We start from the raw sequence: 15,953 nt of genomic DNA on the forward strand, positions 1-15,953 counted from the left end.
CTGCTATCCATTAATATCATGTTCGGGTTTGTCTTTCTGCTGTAAACAAGCAACAAGTCCATAAGCCTCGAGCGGAAACAGAGTCGGTGTTACTTCAGATAATGGTTACCCGCAGCACGGGAGAGATTGTTATTAGGCAACGGTGGATTCATTGCTATGCCTTCAGTCTCCAACTCCCACACGCAGTCTAAAAACAGACACTTGTTACAGGGGGCCAGCGCACTGATGTTTTCACACAGTTTATTTACCATATAATATATATTTGTACACGCATGTGGCTCTGACGGTATCGCACACAATCATAAAACAGAACAACAGAAGTCACTTTAAATGTTGGATTGAAAAAGTCCCTGTACACCATCCGCCTGCCTTGTTTACTTCCCGGCTTGGTTACTGAATGCAAAGCACAAAAGTATGATGGGAATAAAAAAATAATAATCACCATGTTGAAATCAGATCGTTTGCATGTGTGGGCTGTACATCTTATACCACAGATAAATGTCAAATTTTGCGTCTCGTTTCCTCTTAGTTTCGGGAGCATTTTCTCGACCGAAGAAGTGGAGTTCGATCATAAAAAGCAGCAGAAGCCGTCTCTCCGAGGCTCGGCTAATCTTTCATTTGTTCTGCTACCCATTTTGCTTATCGTGCCGTTCTCGTTCCCGCGCTGTTTATAGCATGTGATTGATGTACTTGGCTCTGCCGAGGTGCCCCGCCGCTCGAAGGGGTAAAAAAGTCGAGGAAATATGGTATGTTTTATAAGATTAACAAATCATTATTTTATTGTGTTCCCGCGATCCTGCTGGAAATAAAGGCCGAGGGGGTTGAGCCATGGCGCACTGTCCGTCTGGGGCGGTGTTACTAATTGCAGGACTGGGAGTTGGGCAGAAGCGCGCACCAATCGATACAAAGCATCACCCTGTTATTTCCACGGAGAAGAGTTTTCAGTTCAGCCAAGGTTTTTCGCTGTTGATAAATGGACTTCTTCACTTTGTTTTAGGTCCGCTCCGTATAACTGCGTGCGGTCCGAGTTGATTTGAGCTCCAGGGGGGCGCCGAGAGCGGGTCCCGGAGCAGAGCTGGGGGGAAGGGGGGGCTCATAGGGGTAATAGGGCAGATGTGTCGGTGGGAGATACTGGGCCGGTCCTGGAGCAGCCGAGGCCCCGCCCGCTTCGGGGAGCAGAGACAGGTGGGCGTGGCAGTAATCCAGGACGGACTGCTCGTACCTGTACACCGGCTGGCTCACCTGCACAGGAGAGAAACACAAACATGGTCTGACTGAGAAGTTCACGGCAAATATTTCATCAACAACAAAACAAATCCATCCTCAAAGTGACATGTCTGAGGAGACGCTGTTTCAAAACTCATCCCATTGTTTTGTGGTCATTGATTTAAAAAAATCTGGTCCTATATGTGCCAGGTCTACCTGACTGAATCGCTTAATCCACCATCAAGACGCTGAACTCTCCCCTTTCCTATTGTGCACATATTTTTTATAATGCTCTATATATTTCATTTGCATGTATGTGCTTTTACATGTGGACAGTTCTGATCACATTCCACCTGGTGCAGTGCGACAGTTCAATTTACTTCTGTATAATACAATTCAATGAGAATAAATACATATAAAGGCCCTATACCTTTTTATCTTTCATTTACAAACAATAAACATTCATCGTAACCTCTTGCCTAGCGCTTTAACCAAGTGCATTTTCTCCAGTTCAGTTTTACCTTAATCTATAATCTTAATCCTACAGCCTCTACCCCAGTGTAACGCCTCATTTCACTAAACTGATCTTTTTCCTTGTGTTTTTGTCACGCCGTGGTCACTTTTTAAATGATTTTTTCATTACTTTGTTGCCACTTTTCTGTTACTCCTTTGCTGTGTTTTTATCACTTTTTGGTCACATTTTTTGTCTCATTTTTGTCACATTTCTGCCGCATTTTCATCACTTTTTGGCTGCTTTTTTGCTGCGTATTCATCTCATTTTCATCGCTATTATGTTGCTAGATTTTTCAAGAAGCTTTTAGATTCGAGTAAAGCCAAACTGGAGAAAATGTGCTTGGTTCAGGTGGGGGTTAAGAGGTTAAATAGCTGACTGTGGTCAAAACTCACTGCAAACTTTTCCTAATACATTTGTAGCATCCCAATTTATAGATATCTGCTGGTTCATGATTGCTAGTCAGACTTCACAGTGCTCAAAGGTCTTTTCTCCAAAAAATACATTTCATTCACCAGCCTGAAAAAAAAAAAAAAAAGCTTGAGTGGTTTTAACACTTAATGAAGCATTAGTGAGTTGTTTGTGTGTGAGATGTTTTGCTCCAATAAAACATCCCAGACAAGTTTGGACAACACAACAAAATGTGTGAAAGTTAATAAACAAAGCTGGTAACACTGTATCACTAATTATGTTAATAATAAATGAAGTCTGAAGTCAGTTCGCGCAGAAACTTAATACTTCATGCAGTCACCGTGCAGCCTTGAAAACATTCAAGCCAAAAACTCAGTCCATCAGTATTTTCAGAGGGTTCCCAAGCTGTTTTTGTCTGTCCAACTTTTTCAGATGCAGTATGTTTCTATAAAAAAAAAAAAACATGTTGAAAATCTCTTCTGTCTATATTTGCATTTTACGGTGTCCTGCATATTTTAACATTTGGATTTGCACGGAAACTATTTTGATGTGTTTCACGCAGTCATGGTGCAGCCTCATCATTAGTGGCAGCCCGGAGACCTGGAATCTCAAACCCACTCGCAGCAGCAGTGATTTATATGTGCAAGATGAAAGCCCTGAGTGAGAGTGCGCACATATTTCGTGTCCTTTTCTTAAATGAAGTCAGGACTCCATTTAGAGGAGAGTGCTTATTACATTACAAGCACTTTGCTGATTCAAAGGCCTCTCTTAATTTTCCATGCCGGTGCGGTCTGAATCATGTCAATTAACAGCTATAAAGCCGCATCATTCCCATTGTTTGGCTGATTTATAATAATATTAGTTTTCGCTATGGTTGTTTATTACGCTCCTCTGATGAAACCCTCGAGTCTGTGTCAGTATTAAACACTAGTTCGATTACACACTGCATTAGTAGAGAGCAGACATGTGGATGGGGTGGTCCAGGGGCCAGTCAGGGCATGGGCTGAAAGAGTGGAATGCTTTCCACTCCAGTATCATTATTAGCATACAAAAATCTTCCTTTGTACTCTTCCAGACTCCAAAGCAGCAGCAGCTACTGCCACTGAAGGCCGTAGAACTGACAATGACCATAACTAAGAATGACTACAATTAATATTTCAGTCCAGTGTATTCATTAATTCATTAAACTTCTGCTAGAATATTGACATATAAGCCCTAACCCTAACGGTCTCGTGTCCTATTACATTATGCACCTACAAAGTACTAATACAAGTTATTCCATTGTGCATGTGACCAAAAGGTACAAGTTATTACACATTGTTACAGAGCACATTAAATTGTACTAAATTTAGTTAAGAACAATGTATGACGGTACTGTAAAATAAAGTGATACCCAAAATAATCTCAAGTCTACCCCAGCAACTTCGGGTTTGCACAAAGTACCATGTCCACACCGTTGCCACTGATCGGATTAAATATAATATTGTCATTATTGAACAGGTACATGACTCCGATTTCACCAAGTAATTAAGAGTCCAGGGCCAATGTAAAGTTGTTTGCTCAGGACAAATGTTACAGCCTAACCCTAACCCTAACCCTACATCAGTCCTGGGCAAACAACTTTGACATTGGCTCTGGACTCTTAATTACTTGGTGAAATCGGATCCACCCAGAAGGTTGGTGCCTAAATGACTTATTCATGCTGTTGTACGGTTGTGCAAGACACTTCTCTCAACCTGCCGAGGAATGAGTGAGAGAATGATTGATGGTAAATGCCATCTCAATGCTTTTAACATGAACTGCTGCTATAACTTGCATAATTCAACAAAGGTCAGTCGTGCAAAGGATCACTCTGCAACTGTCAGAGTAAGATGTTTATAAAAGGCCAATATATGAAGCTTCACGTCTTGTACTGTTAAATGTGTTTTCTTGTATTCTGAGATTGGATCAGAGGCGGATTTTCTCCAACATGATTTGGCACCGAATGGCTCTTTGATACGATTTCTCCTTTTCTATTTGCTTAGGTCAACTCGCTGCAACCTTCCTATGTGGACTTTCAAACCTCTCAAAAGGTTATGTTGTTCTTTGTGGAAATTGATGCATTTGTTCAAGGCTTTTTAAAAGTGGAAAGATTAGTCGAAAACACTCCATTGTCCAATTCAACTGCTGAACTTTGCACACCACTTCACCGTGGGCTTCATCAAATATTCATGAACAACAACGCCGTGAATGCAAAGTGGGCAAAACGTGCGGGTCTAGACCGGGACCGGGGATGCTCTGTCTCCCCTGGAATTACAGTCAAAGGACCTGATTGATCCAATTGCCCCAATGGAAAGACTAAAAGCGGTAGGTGAGGTGTGTTTATCGGAGCACTGATAACCTTTTGACTCCATTCTCTTCCAGTGAATCACAGCATTTTGTTTGAGGAAACCTTGAGAATGAACTCTGGCCTGTGCAATATTAAGCACATTTAAACGCTTTGCAGTAGTTGACAAAACAGTAAGTTCTTAGAGCTGCTTCTCCTAATAAAAGGGAAAATAAAACTGATGTCTGCTACCACTACAAATTGCCCAATCGCCAACTACTGCTGCTATTTCTACATCTGCTTCTACATTTTTGTCACTCTTGCACTGTCTCTTGGATAATCGTTTGTAAGTAACTTAAAAAAAAGGTTCTCAGTTCACCTTTCCGGATAAATAAAGGTTAAATGAACGGAGCTATGTCATTTGAACAGGTGACGCTAGCCTCTTAGCCTCTGTCAAGGTGAAAGCAGAAGTGTGTTTACCGAGGCACTAATAATAACCATCGCCGTTTAATGTCCACAATTTATCTGTACCTGAATCTGAGGCCGCCTTTAAACAAACCCAGGACACTCTCAGCCAATCAAACGTGTCCTTACCGTCGGTGCCGGGCTCAAGGGACCACGACAGAAGTGCAAATAGAGAAGTCCTTTGAAATTCCTCTGATGCTACTGTATATGGAAAGCCTACATAAACAATGCATGGCCGCTTACGTTGAAAAAAGGCCTTTGTTGATTGGCACTGGCATTTTGAAGATGTTTGCGTCATGTGGAAAACGGAAAAGGTGTGAACGATTAAGAGCTGGACCAAAAATAAATAATGGCAATGGAGCTGTTGATTGAACTCTTAACTTTTTGTTCTGCTATTTATACTTTTGTACGTCCTTCCGTGTTTTTGTGGAAATAGGTGGATTTTGTTTTACTGCAGAGAGGCCATAATGGTCCTGAAGAAGCAGCTTTTTAAAAAGTTAGCTTATCAGCTAAAACCATTTGAGGCCTACATATTTCTTCTTCTAAGACACTGAAGAGTCACCAAGAGCCCCCCACACCGGCAGCACAGTGGCAGCGTCACAAGAGGAGCCACAGAGGGACAAACTAGGAGGTATCCGGGCGAGACTCACAGCTAAGCCACACTTGCCTTCTATTGTTCCGGCTAATGGACGTTCACTGGAGAATAAAACAGATGAACTGCTAAGCTCTTCCCAGAAGATGGTGAAAGACTGTTGTGGAGCGGAGGGAGCTGCGCAGGAGGAAGAGGAAGGAGGAAGTGGAGCTGACCAGTGCAGGACACCACGCTCTGAAACAGGAGGTGCTGCACCATTTCAGGGGATCAGAGGAGATGGAAGGCAGCTACGGTTTCCTCTGCCTCCAAAAACATGCTGGTCAGGGTGACCCACAGTGGCAGCGTGGCTCAGTCGCAGCAGCTCAGGACTAACACCTGAACACTATTTCTTTGTACGCTTGTACAATGACAAATAAAGCACTTACTTACTTACACAAGATAATTTCTCCAGTGTGAGATGAAGCTCTATCATTCTTTATCGCACTAGTTCCCAAATCTTTCCATCTTTCTTTTTTTTTTTTATCTCAATGTGTTCAAATAATTGTAAAAACAAATTTCCTTTTAAGCTAAAAGTCATTTACATTCTTTTCTTTGAATCTAATATACAAATCAATCAATATTGCTGATAGAGTGCACTGACTTTGTAGCTAGTATCAGGTGCTGTCGATTTATCTTTACCACAATCACTGACATTGGGACAGGAATACATACATTAACCTGAAGAAACACATATTTTCCTCTGAAAGCATATTTCTGAGGGGTGTTTGTTGATGCACAATTTCAAGATCTGTCTGTGCTGAGGAAAATGTAAAGCTGATAAAATGACCATATATTTCTCCTCCCCGCCGGAGTCTTACACCATGCCCCACTTACAATCACGGTACATTGATTCAAACCTTTACACACCAGTCTGACACCAGCCCATTTATTATCATTATGTTCAAGGCAAATGCCTCGCTGCTTCCGCCCGCATCCGCCATCTATTTCTCCAAACGTGAGACTTGCGGCCCGCTCACACACATTTAAAAACACTTTAGCCTATCATTTAGCAATGACACAGCAGAGGGCCCAAATTGCAGCAATGTCAAAGTCATTTTTCTGGCTCGCCGCGAGGTGCTGTGTGACGCAACACATGTGCTGTATAGACGGGTAACTCAGTGAAACGAACACATTGTGCCAGGCTGCGCTGCAAGTCTGGATCTGTATGTCGCAGAGGACGTGGTGAGAATGAATTACACCCTTTTTATGCTTACGTTAGAAGCTATTTAAAAAATTAAAAAATTGCTTTACAGCTAGTAGGTCCCAGGTTCGATCTGGGGCCTTTCTGTTCTGACTAATCCAACATCTGATACAATTGTATAATAACAATAAACGCCATCTGCTGGAGGGGTTGCGCTTTAATTTCTGAACCCTATCTACAACATCGCCTATTTCCGACACAAATTCAATCCCGCCTGGGGCGCCATATTGGCTAGGGCCGGTGCTGAGGATCCTATCAATCATTTTTTGAAGCGTTTTTGTCATGTTTTCATAGGTTTTTTGTCACTTCTTCGTGGCTTTTTCATCACTTTTTTTAGTCATGTTTTACACTTGTTTATTGTGTTATTGTTCCCTTTCATCCTCATTTTCTGTCGCTATTTGTGCTCGGTGCAGGCGGGGGTTAAGAGTTTTAAGTGAAATCGCAGTTTCCAAAATTCCCTGAGATCATTGAATCATGATCCAGCGCTTTTCTTACATTTATAACATTCATTATGTCTTCTGGAATTCAGTACTTTTAGTTATTTGTATTTATTTTAGCAAAGACAACATGTACAAGAATTGAACTAATTACTGGCGGTTATACCCTTTCAAGTGCTAGGAGCGCAATATCCCAAAATCATGACCGTCTTAGAATCGAGGTCACTATACTATTCATGAATACTAGCGGTAACTCAATATTTACCCTTTACGCAATTCAAATTTTGATCTCACAGGATGTTTTGTCTCTCTATTGTTTGATCTAAAAACTGCTGTTGTATGGCAAGATAATTCACCCGTCTTGCCAGTGAATAGGCTTGATATGAGTAGCCGAGGAAATAATATAAAATCTAATGATCTCCCAATTTGATGAGATCATTGCACTGTGATTGTGTGCTTGTCTGTTTACTGCAGCTCGACGCTCAAACCCAGGAGCATGTGGTCTACTGTGGTCCCACCCGCTCCTCCTTCTGGTCGGCCAAGGACTACATGAGACCAATTTTATCACTGTATTATTTAATTCTGGCAATGTTTAACCGCTCAAGCCCCGCCTTAACCGCCTTGTATTTGTTTCCCCCATGATGTAAATTCATATAAAAGGCATGAGGTTGGCACAGGTCTTTATGCTACTGATGGAAGTTCAAAAGCTCACATCTCTTTATGAAACACCGCATGTGACTTCTGTTTCCCTCCTCCTCCTCAAACACTTTGGTTGATGCCGCCTGTTACAGCGCTTTGCCTGAACTAGCACCTCTTCAGCTTTCACGGAGTGTGCTCCCAGCTACAGTTCACTATGGAGTCGCTCTTCGTTTTCCAACAAACAAACTTGAACTCGTACAGTGTTTCTGAGGTCAAACTTTCAGGAGACCTCGACGGTACTATGGTGAAAACATAAATGGTGCAAGTTTTATTCTCAAACCTTTCAGAACGGCGAGTCGGAGGGTCAGCCAAATCAGTTTACCTTGCGTGATGTAAGACAAGCAAAGGAGCAGGGTGTAGAAGTTCCAGAGTTATGCGTGGATGGAAGTCAAAGAGATTTAATTTCTAACCCCCCGCCTTAACCGAGCGCATTGTCTCGAGTTCGGCTTTACCCAATGTTGCTTTTTCGTCGGGTTTTACTGGTTGCTTCTTTTGTCGTGTTTTTGCCACTTTTTTGTCTGCTTTGTTGTTTTTTTGGTCACCCTTTTGTAAATCACTTTGCTATTTTGTCATTGTTACTCTTCCGACATGTTTTTGTTGCTTTTTTTGTCAAATTTTTATTGCGTTTTCATCCCTGTTTTTTGTCACTATTTTGACATTTTTTTCAAGATGCTTTTAGATTTGAGTAAAGCCAAACTGCAGAAAATGTGCTCGGCTCAGGTGGGGGTTAAGAGATTAAAGGGACGAGATGGAAGTTGTCATTTGAATACTCGCTACTGTCACCTCAGGTCTTAAGCGTAACTGCAGTCTCTATATTACATGCAAACTCCTTTCTGTGTGGAGTTTGCATGTTCTTTGCGTAGGTTAGCAGTAAAAATATGTGCAATAGGTTAATCCTCCAGCCAGGTGTTTCTGACCACCAACCGGCTCCACATCATGGAGATGGGTCCCCGCGCGCCAGCCCATGCTGGCAGCTCACTGCTCCTACAGGTCTCCCAGCGACATTGAGGATGGGACAAATGCAGAGAACTAATTTCTCTACAGAGATTAAGAAAGTATAATTTAACTTAATTTATTAAGCTCATGCATGACGGCACTTCAGACCTGAATTAACACCTTTTTGAGTGACAGTGCCGGATTTTAGAGGCAGTTGTGGTGAACAGGTCTGGGCTCATTCTACACATAAGGACATTGCTGGAGCGTGTAGGGGGAGGGAAATACACAATTTTGTTCCTTTAAGCTTTGCTACAGTGATAAAGATACACGCCACTATTTCCCATTTGAAAACAAAGATTTCTTTTTTGTCTCTGATACAGATAATTTGCTATAAAATAGCTTTATACTAACCTGGTGATGCTGTAAACTTTGTATACTACTTGGTATTACTATAATTATTGAAAAAATAATTGGACAAAGAGTAAAATAACATTTCCTGATTTGTTTCTGTTAATCTTACAGCTCTTAGTTCAGCCTGACATGACGCAAATTCATTTTTAAAATACGCATTCTCTCCTCTTTTGGTGCATCCACTCATGTCACAACAAAGTTAATTAACTTGGTCTCCTCTGTTTCAGAACTGATACCGGAGCCCCATGTATTGGTATAATTATATTTTGACAGCACATTCGTAGTGCAGGTCAACAGGAGACTTTATTGAATCTCAAATGTACTTCAGTGACAGTAAATGGACACATGAAGCCAGTACATCATCGCTAATGGCAGTGAGTGGAGGAATCTGCAGATCGGAGCCACTTGAACTCGGCCGCATCAGGATGAATGAATGTGAAATGAAACGCTGGGAAGAATAAAAAGCTTTCTGGCCAAAGGAGCGGTGCCAGCGTTCACGTTTAATCAGGGAAATAGGAGAAATGCTGGCTGTTATGATTGGAGCTTTAATGGAGGTGAGTCACCGGCTCCAAGCTGGACCAGGGCCAGGAGAGGCGCTTGAGGCTGGACGCTGGACACAGGGCCGTGGGCGTGATCATCATCTTCACTCGGATTTAATGTCCGAGAAAGTCGTGTTCAATCCGGCTTTCTGCCCCGTACCTCCGCAGAAATAAGGAATGGATTCAAATCTCTAGATACAATAGCTATCTAAGAATAGGCTGTAAGTCATTATTCAGGGAATGACTGGAGATGGGCCAAGGTAATGAAGCGGACATCTGGAATAAGCTCAACTTATCTCTCCTCTGCATTAGGGGACCTGCAGGACAACGCCCCAAATCTCATTTTGGATTCTGTCTGTGCGCTGTGGAGGCATAACCAAAAACACAGCATTGCAACTTTTTACAATTTTTCTTTATTTCATCTGACAAAGTGACAGCAGGAATTAAACTTTAACAAACAACAAACCTATTATATTTTTCAAAACAGACACTAGTTGTTGACAGGACGGACAGAGAAGGGACTGCTATTACAGTGTTGGACGCCATCAAGCTCACAATCAGTAAAGTGTCTGTGAAATGCCAGTGACGGGTATCAAACCGACTGCTTTTGATTTAGAGTGTGTGAACACTTCTACTCACAGAGCTGTCTCATGAGTACTTTAGAATTACTAAAAGCCCTATAGTACTACTTCCACTACCTTAAGGTTTAGGGTTTACTTCAGAGCATTCACAGGGACATTCAAACTCCAGTCTGGGAATCAAACCCAGGACCCGAACCACTATTCTGCCAAGCTCACCCTAAAAATAACGATTGGGTAAAGATGTGCTCTAAGAAAAGGTACGCTTTATATTAAGGTGTATTAATAATAAGGTATTAATCAGCATTAGTAAGTCATAGGCCCTGAATAATAGCTTGTATAGATATTAACCCCTTAACCCCCACCTTAACTAGGCACGTTTTCTCCAGTTTTACCCAAATCTAAAAGCCAGTTGAGAACAACTGGAAAGCTTACAGCCTGTATCACACCTCATTTGAAAACTAAGAGCTACAAAACTCATGTGTTATCACGTTTTAGTTGTTTTTGTCACATTTTTGCCCCATTTTTGTCATGTTTTTATCAGGTTTTTGTCATGTTTTTATTGCTTTTTTTGCCGCATTTTGGGTGCATTTCGTTTTTTGTGTAATGTAACTGTGATCAAGCAAAACATGTAAAAAAAAAAATCAACAAAAGCATGATGAAAACACAAAAAAGGACAAAGACGTGACACTGACAAGGAAAATTTGAGATCAGTTTTGTTTGTCTTTGATTGCAAATAAGGCGCTACCCTGGCCAGCAGGATGTAATCTTTCCAGTCGAGTCCAAGCTTTTAGATTTGGGTAAAGCCGAACTGTAGAAAATGCACTGTGTTAACGAACTAAGGGGTTAAGGGGTTAATGAGCCGTTTTTTATACAATGATATGCTTGTTCATGACCCACCCTAACCTTAAGCAGATTACTAATGGTAATACCTTATCAATACTTAACAAGCAAACCTTAACATAAAGCGATACCAGAAAAGTTTATTATTGCCTAAATGTGAAGTTTGTGCTAAATAAACCACTGGAATGACTTGATTGTATCTATCGAAAGACAAATGAGCACCGTCTTGACTTTTCGCTGCGTGATGATACCTGACACCGGTTATTATGGCTCTTAAACTTTCTCCTTATTCTACCTAATGAAGCCCCCCGCTGCACGCTGACATTTGCGTCCGTTTTGTGCCTGAGTTAATCTCGTCATTAAACTGAGCTGCTGCAGTCAGTTTGGATCCGCACAGCTGCTGCACAAAGAGCCGTAATTAAACATCCCATCCAGCCCGTACCGCAAACAATCTGCTCACTGTAGTTCCCTGACTTTTCCACAGGACAGTATACATCAATAATGGGATTGCATCTTTCACACCCCACTGCCTTTGGGTCACTTGAGTGAAGAAGAAATTTCCATTTTTTCCATTTTCGGTTTTGGTTATGACTAGGGTTAGGAACGGCAACAGTGATGTAAATTGTCTTTCATTTACACAGATCTTACACATTTTTTTTAGAAACTAGAAAGTCTTGGTTTCTAAATGAGTCATCACACTGGCATAGTAGGTAGACATGCATTTCCAATGATATCTTGCATAGTTCTGGCCGCCGTTTTTGAATTCTGAAGTAGAATTATGCAGTATTAAAACATGTAACATCTCTACTCAGGATGAAAATGAAAGACAACTGATTGACAGTGGCATTTTTATGTACTCGTAAAGTTTATATGATATAACCAGCAAATGTGGCACATACCGTGACGTAGCAGCTACAGCAGGATTTACTAGAGATTTGCTTCACTCCTCAGACTAAGTTAACATCAAAGAGGGAACAGAACACCTTTCTCTGTGAATTTTACAGTTTGCCATGTCAACAAAGTCTCAGTCTGAGTCAGTGTTTATGCTGCTCAAGATGTTAGCATGCTACCGATTAGCAACTGTCAACCAACCGTCAATGGCTTCAGCCCGATAAACACATGTGTGGCTCACATCTATGAACACTGAGGAAATACTAGAGAAACAGCTCAGCTCTGACCTCTTTCACATGTTGTATCCAAGGCTAGATGTTTGTGGTTCAGGACTTTCTCTTGGAGAGGTGAGTGCTGAGATGTTGAAACTAAATCCTAACCAGTGGCATGCTAACTCTTGAGCAGCTTAAACACTGACTCATTGGTTTCTTCACATAAACATTTTTACTCCTATCTTCTTGAGCAATGATTACAAGTGCATAAAAATGCCACTGTCAAACAGTTGTCTTTCATGTTCATTCTGAGTAGAGATGTTACATGTTGTAGTACTGCATAATTCTACTTCTGTATTCAAAATGGCCACCATAACAACAAAAGTCACATTACTGAAAGGCATGTCTAGATAGGGCTGTCACGATAATTACTATATCAGCTTATCGCTCAATAAAAAGCAGATAAACAATTTATTTTTGGGCTCGATGTTTATCGTTTGTACATTTATTAGCATTCCACTCCAATTTTTTCTTTGTAAAACTTTGATTTATAACTGAAGCAAATTGAATTACATTATATTTCATGTTTATTGCAGCTTGTGTGGTATTTTAGGATATGATGACAAGTTTACTGTCATTCCTATGCCTTAGAGTTGAGAGTATTGTTAGAGTCAATAATATCGTTTATCGCGATACTTTCCTGCCTCAATATATCAAATTCAAAATTTGTTTTCGTGACAAGCCCACGTATAGGCTGTAAGTTCTAAGCTTTGATATTTGGCTATGCATAATTGGCAAAAAATAAAGTTTTTTTCCTGCAGATTGATAGATCTAAATATAGGTTTTACTAAATTGCATATGCGTAGACGAGATAGTCTTTTGTAGAAAACCTATAATAGAGCAAAAAAGACTAAAAGACTGCTATCCCTCTGGTATCATTAGGCGCTAAAAAGTCTCCATTTTACTTTGGCTGTAGACCTGACGATCAAAAGCCCCGTGACGATAATTGAGACGGACCATAGCTGAGATTGCAATGATTAAAATGTGATTAACTGCACAGCCCAACCCCTGCACACAGCGCAACATAAGCACACGGCAAAGCTTTAAAAAAAAACCTGTCGTGCGATCTAACTTTTTGTCAAATTTAGCCTGAAAAGCTGCAGAGCAACCTGACTCGGGAAATCGTGAAAGTGTTACCACGGCAACACTTCGTAGGGGATTGTAAATGATTAAGAAATTAATTCGAAAGATTTGTGAATATTTTATAGATGATAAAGCATTCACCAGGCAAATATGTGTGTCGTTATTTTATATTATACCCTTTGCTTTTTTATTGCTATATTACTACCTGGTTATTTTATATGTTTGCTGAGAAATTATTTGCAGCTAAAGTTGTGTGGACCGCTGTTTGCCCGTTTGCTCCCTTGTGCCATCAGGTTCACTTCAGGTCAGGATTGTTCTGAAAAAGCCAGACAGGAAAAGAGTACATCCCCTCATCAAATATGACAAAGATTACAGAAATTATGGTTGCAGCACTTCTGCTGTCTCTCAAACATCTCTGGAGTGTTAACCAATTATTAATAATTCTCTCTAAGAATTATGGAGGGCTTCGAGTGGCAGGGCTTATGAAAACAAACAAAAACAGACATTGATTTATTTCATCTGAGACATTTTTGCACATGAATAAGTGATGAAAACAGTGCTGCAGCTCAAGAACCATCCAACACGCAACCCAGCCAAAAATGACAGGATGGTAGAGAGCACTTATATTGGCCTGACACGGAGCAAGGGAGCCACATGAGACAGGTGTAACGAGGTTTACACTGAGCCTGGACTCTGCCCTCAGCAAAAATATCAGCAAAATCCTCACCGCGGGCAGAGTGACAAACTCACAGCAAGTTTGAGTCTGAGCACATCCGAAGTACATCATTAACACTGTGCAGGGACACTATAATACAATATTGAAACGGCTTTCTTTTTGATTTAACAATGTGAAGACCACCTAGGGGCCTGACATCAGGGGTGTTGTGCTTTTTGCAGATACTGTATTTGATAATAATTTCAAACACATCTTGATAACTATTGTACTTTGTTGGTTAGTACAGTTATATATAGATCCTGAAGGAATCCACAGTGTGTAGACAGTCTCCAACCAGAGAGCTTGCATTAGTCCTGTATGGATAGACATTATTACATAGGTGTTTTTCACACACCAAACAAGCGTGTGGGATTGAAAAGAGAATCATTTTCTTACAGGACAAAGTTCAGCTCAAGAAGAGACATGTTAGAGCCATAGAAACCATAATCTGAAAACATCAGGAAGTGGTTCTCCTGCTGGTCCCAGAGTCAGGACTAAACATGCTGAAGCTATATTTTTTCTATTCTATGCAGCTCAAAATCTGGAACAATGTTTCTTAAGATGAAACGCTACCGTAACAATGTTCAAATCCAAGCAGACCATTCCATTTTGTTGGGCATATATCTGCACTCTTTACCTTTTATCATTGTAAATACTGCAAATATTGGATCTGAATGTTTGTTGAGGTGATCCTTTTGCCGGTGCCTTATATGTGTTTTATATTGTGAATGGACTCTAAAGTCAGATGCTCATTGGTCACTGTATAAACCTGCTGTCACTTTGCCTCTGCCCAGGGACTACAGATGAAAATTAGCTTGTGGCTATCTCTGGTCTGTGCAACACATTTGTTGTGCAATGTCCCTGTCAAATAAATAAATACAAATTCAATCATTTCTATGGATATCATTTGCTTTCTTGTGATTCTATGTTGCTCCGTTTCTGTAAGCACTTTGAATTACTTTGACTTGCGCTCTAGACAAGTTTATTTGTTGCACACACAAAGTATAATTCAAACCGATTTACAGAACGGAAATGTGTTCAAGGCAAGCTACACAAAATAACTACTTAAAGTACATATAATATGACAGGTTTTAATGCTTTTGAAAACATAACTTATTTAGATTTTAAGCTGCTGACAGGAAGTGACATAGAAGAAGGAAACATTCCATAACAGGTTTGACTCATTTCCCATTGACTAAACATGGTTGCATGGCAACAGTTTAAAATTGTTTACTTTCTTCTATGTCACTTCCTGTCGGTGTCCAAAAAGGAAGTGAAACAAAACATCACAAAAATGATCAAACTAAAGAAAGCCTGGAACAATCTTTAGCAAAGTCTTCAATATAATCGTCTTAACTATGTGTTAGCAAAAAATGTGTCTAATGTGTCACTTTAAGTCTACACATTATACTCAGCACTGACTGACTGGTTATAACAATAACAATGAAAAGAGGTCATTCTTGGGCTATTCACACATTCAGAAATAAACCCCTACGTTAACTTCCTTTTCCTCGGTGTGAGCAAGGTCATATCTCGGCCAGTGACGGAGTGAGTGGCCCCTCATTGGCATATCAACAGGACCGTGGTCCGAGGAGGTTTCGCTGCTCCCCGTCAGCTGGATAACTCACTCAGCGGTCAGCACAGACAGCCCTCTCTTATCATCGCTGTCACCCTTGGGTGCGGCGCGGCATGCTAATCACAGGGAAATGCTCTCCCATGATCGCTGCTTGGCCTGAACAAATGAGGCAGACGTGGGGGTGCAAACAGGTGGTCGGTAATGTTAATTAAATAGCCCATATCCGCTGGGGGAAGGCATTCA

At 40.9% G+C, this 15,953-nt stretch overlaps 1 protein-coding gene across 2 annotated transcripts in view; it reads right to left on the reverse strand.

Moving 5' to 3' along the window:
* Positions 1 to 223: 223 nt before the first annotated feature.
* Positions 224 to 15,953, reverse strand: part of LOC306963053 (leucine-rich repeat transmembrane neuronal protein 4) — an 82,124-nt gene continuing 66,394 nt past the window's right edge. Inside the window, exon 3 of one of the 2 annotated variants that reach the window (XM_079556492.1) lies at positions 224 to 1,242. In XM_079556492.1, coding sequence (XP_079412618.1) covers positions 994 to 1,242 — 249 coding nt within the window. In that variant the 3' untranslated portion in view covers positions 224 to 993. The remainder of the gene's footprint in view (positions 1,243 to 15,953) is intronic. The other variant, XM_079556493.1, reaches the window with a different exon arrangement.

Source organism: Gobius niger (assembly GCF_951799975.1).
Source record: "Gobius niger genome assembly, chromosome: 1".
Taxonomy (NCBI): Eukaryota; Metazoa; Chordata; class Actinopteri; order Gobiiformes; family Gobiidae; genus Gobius; species Gobius niger.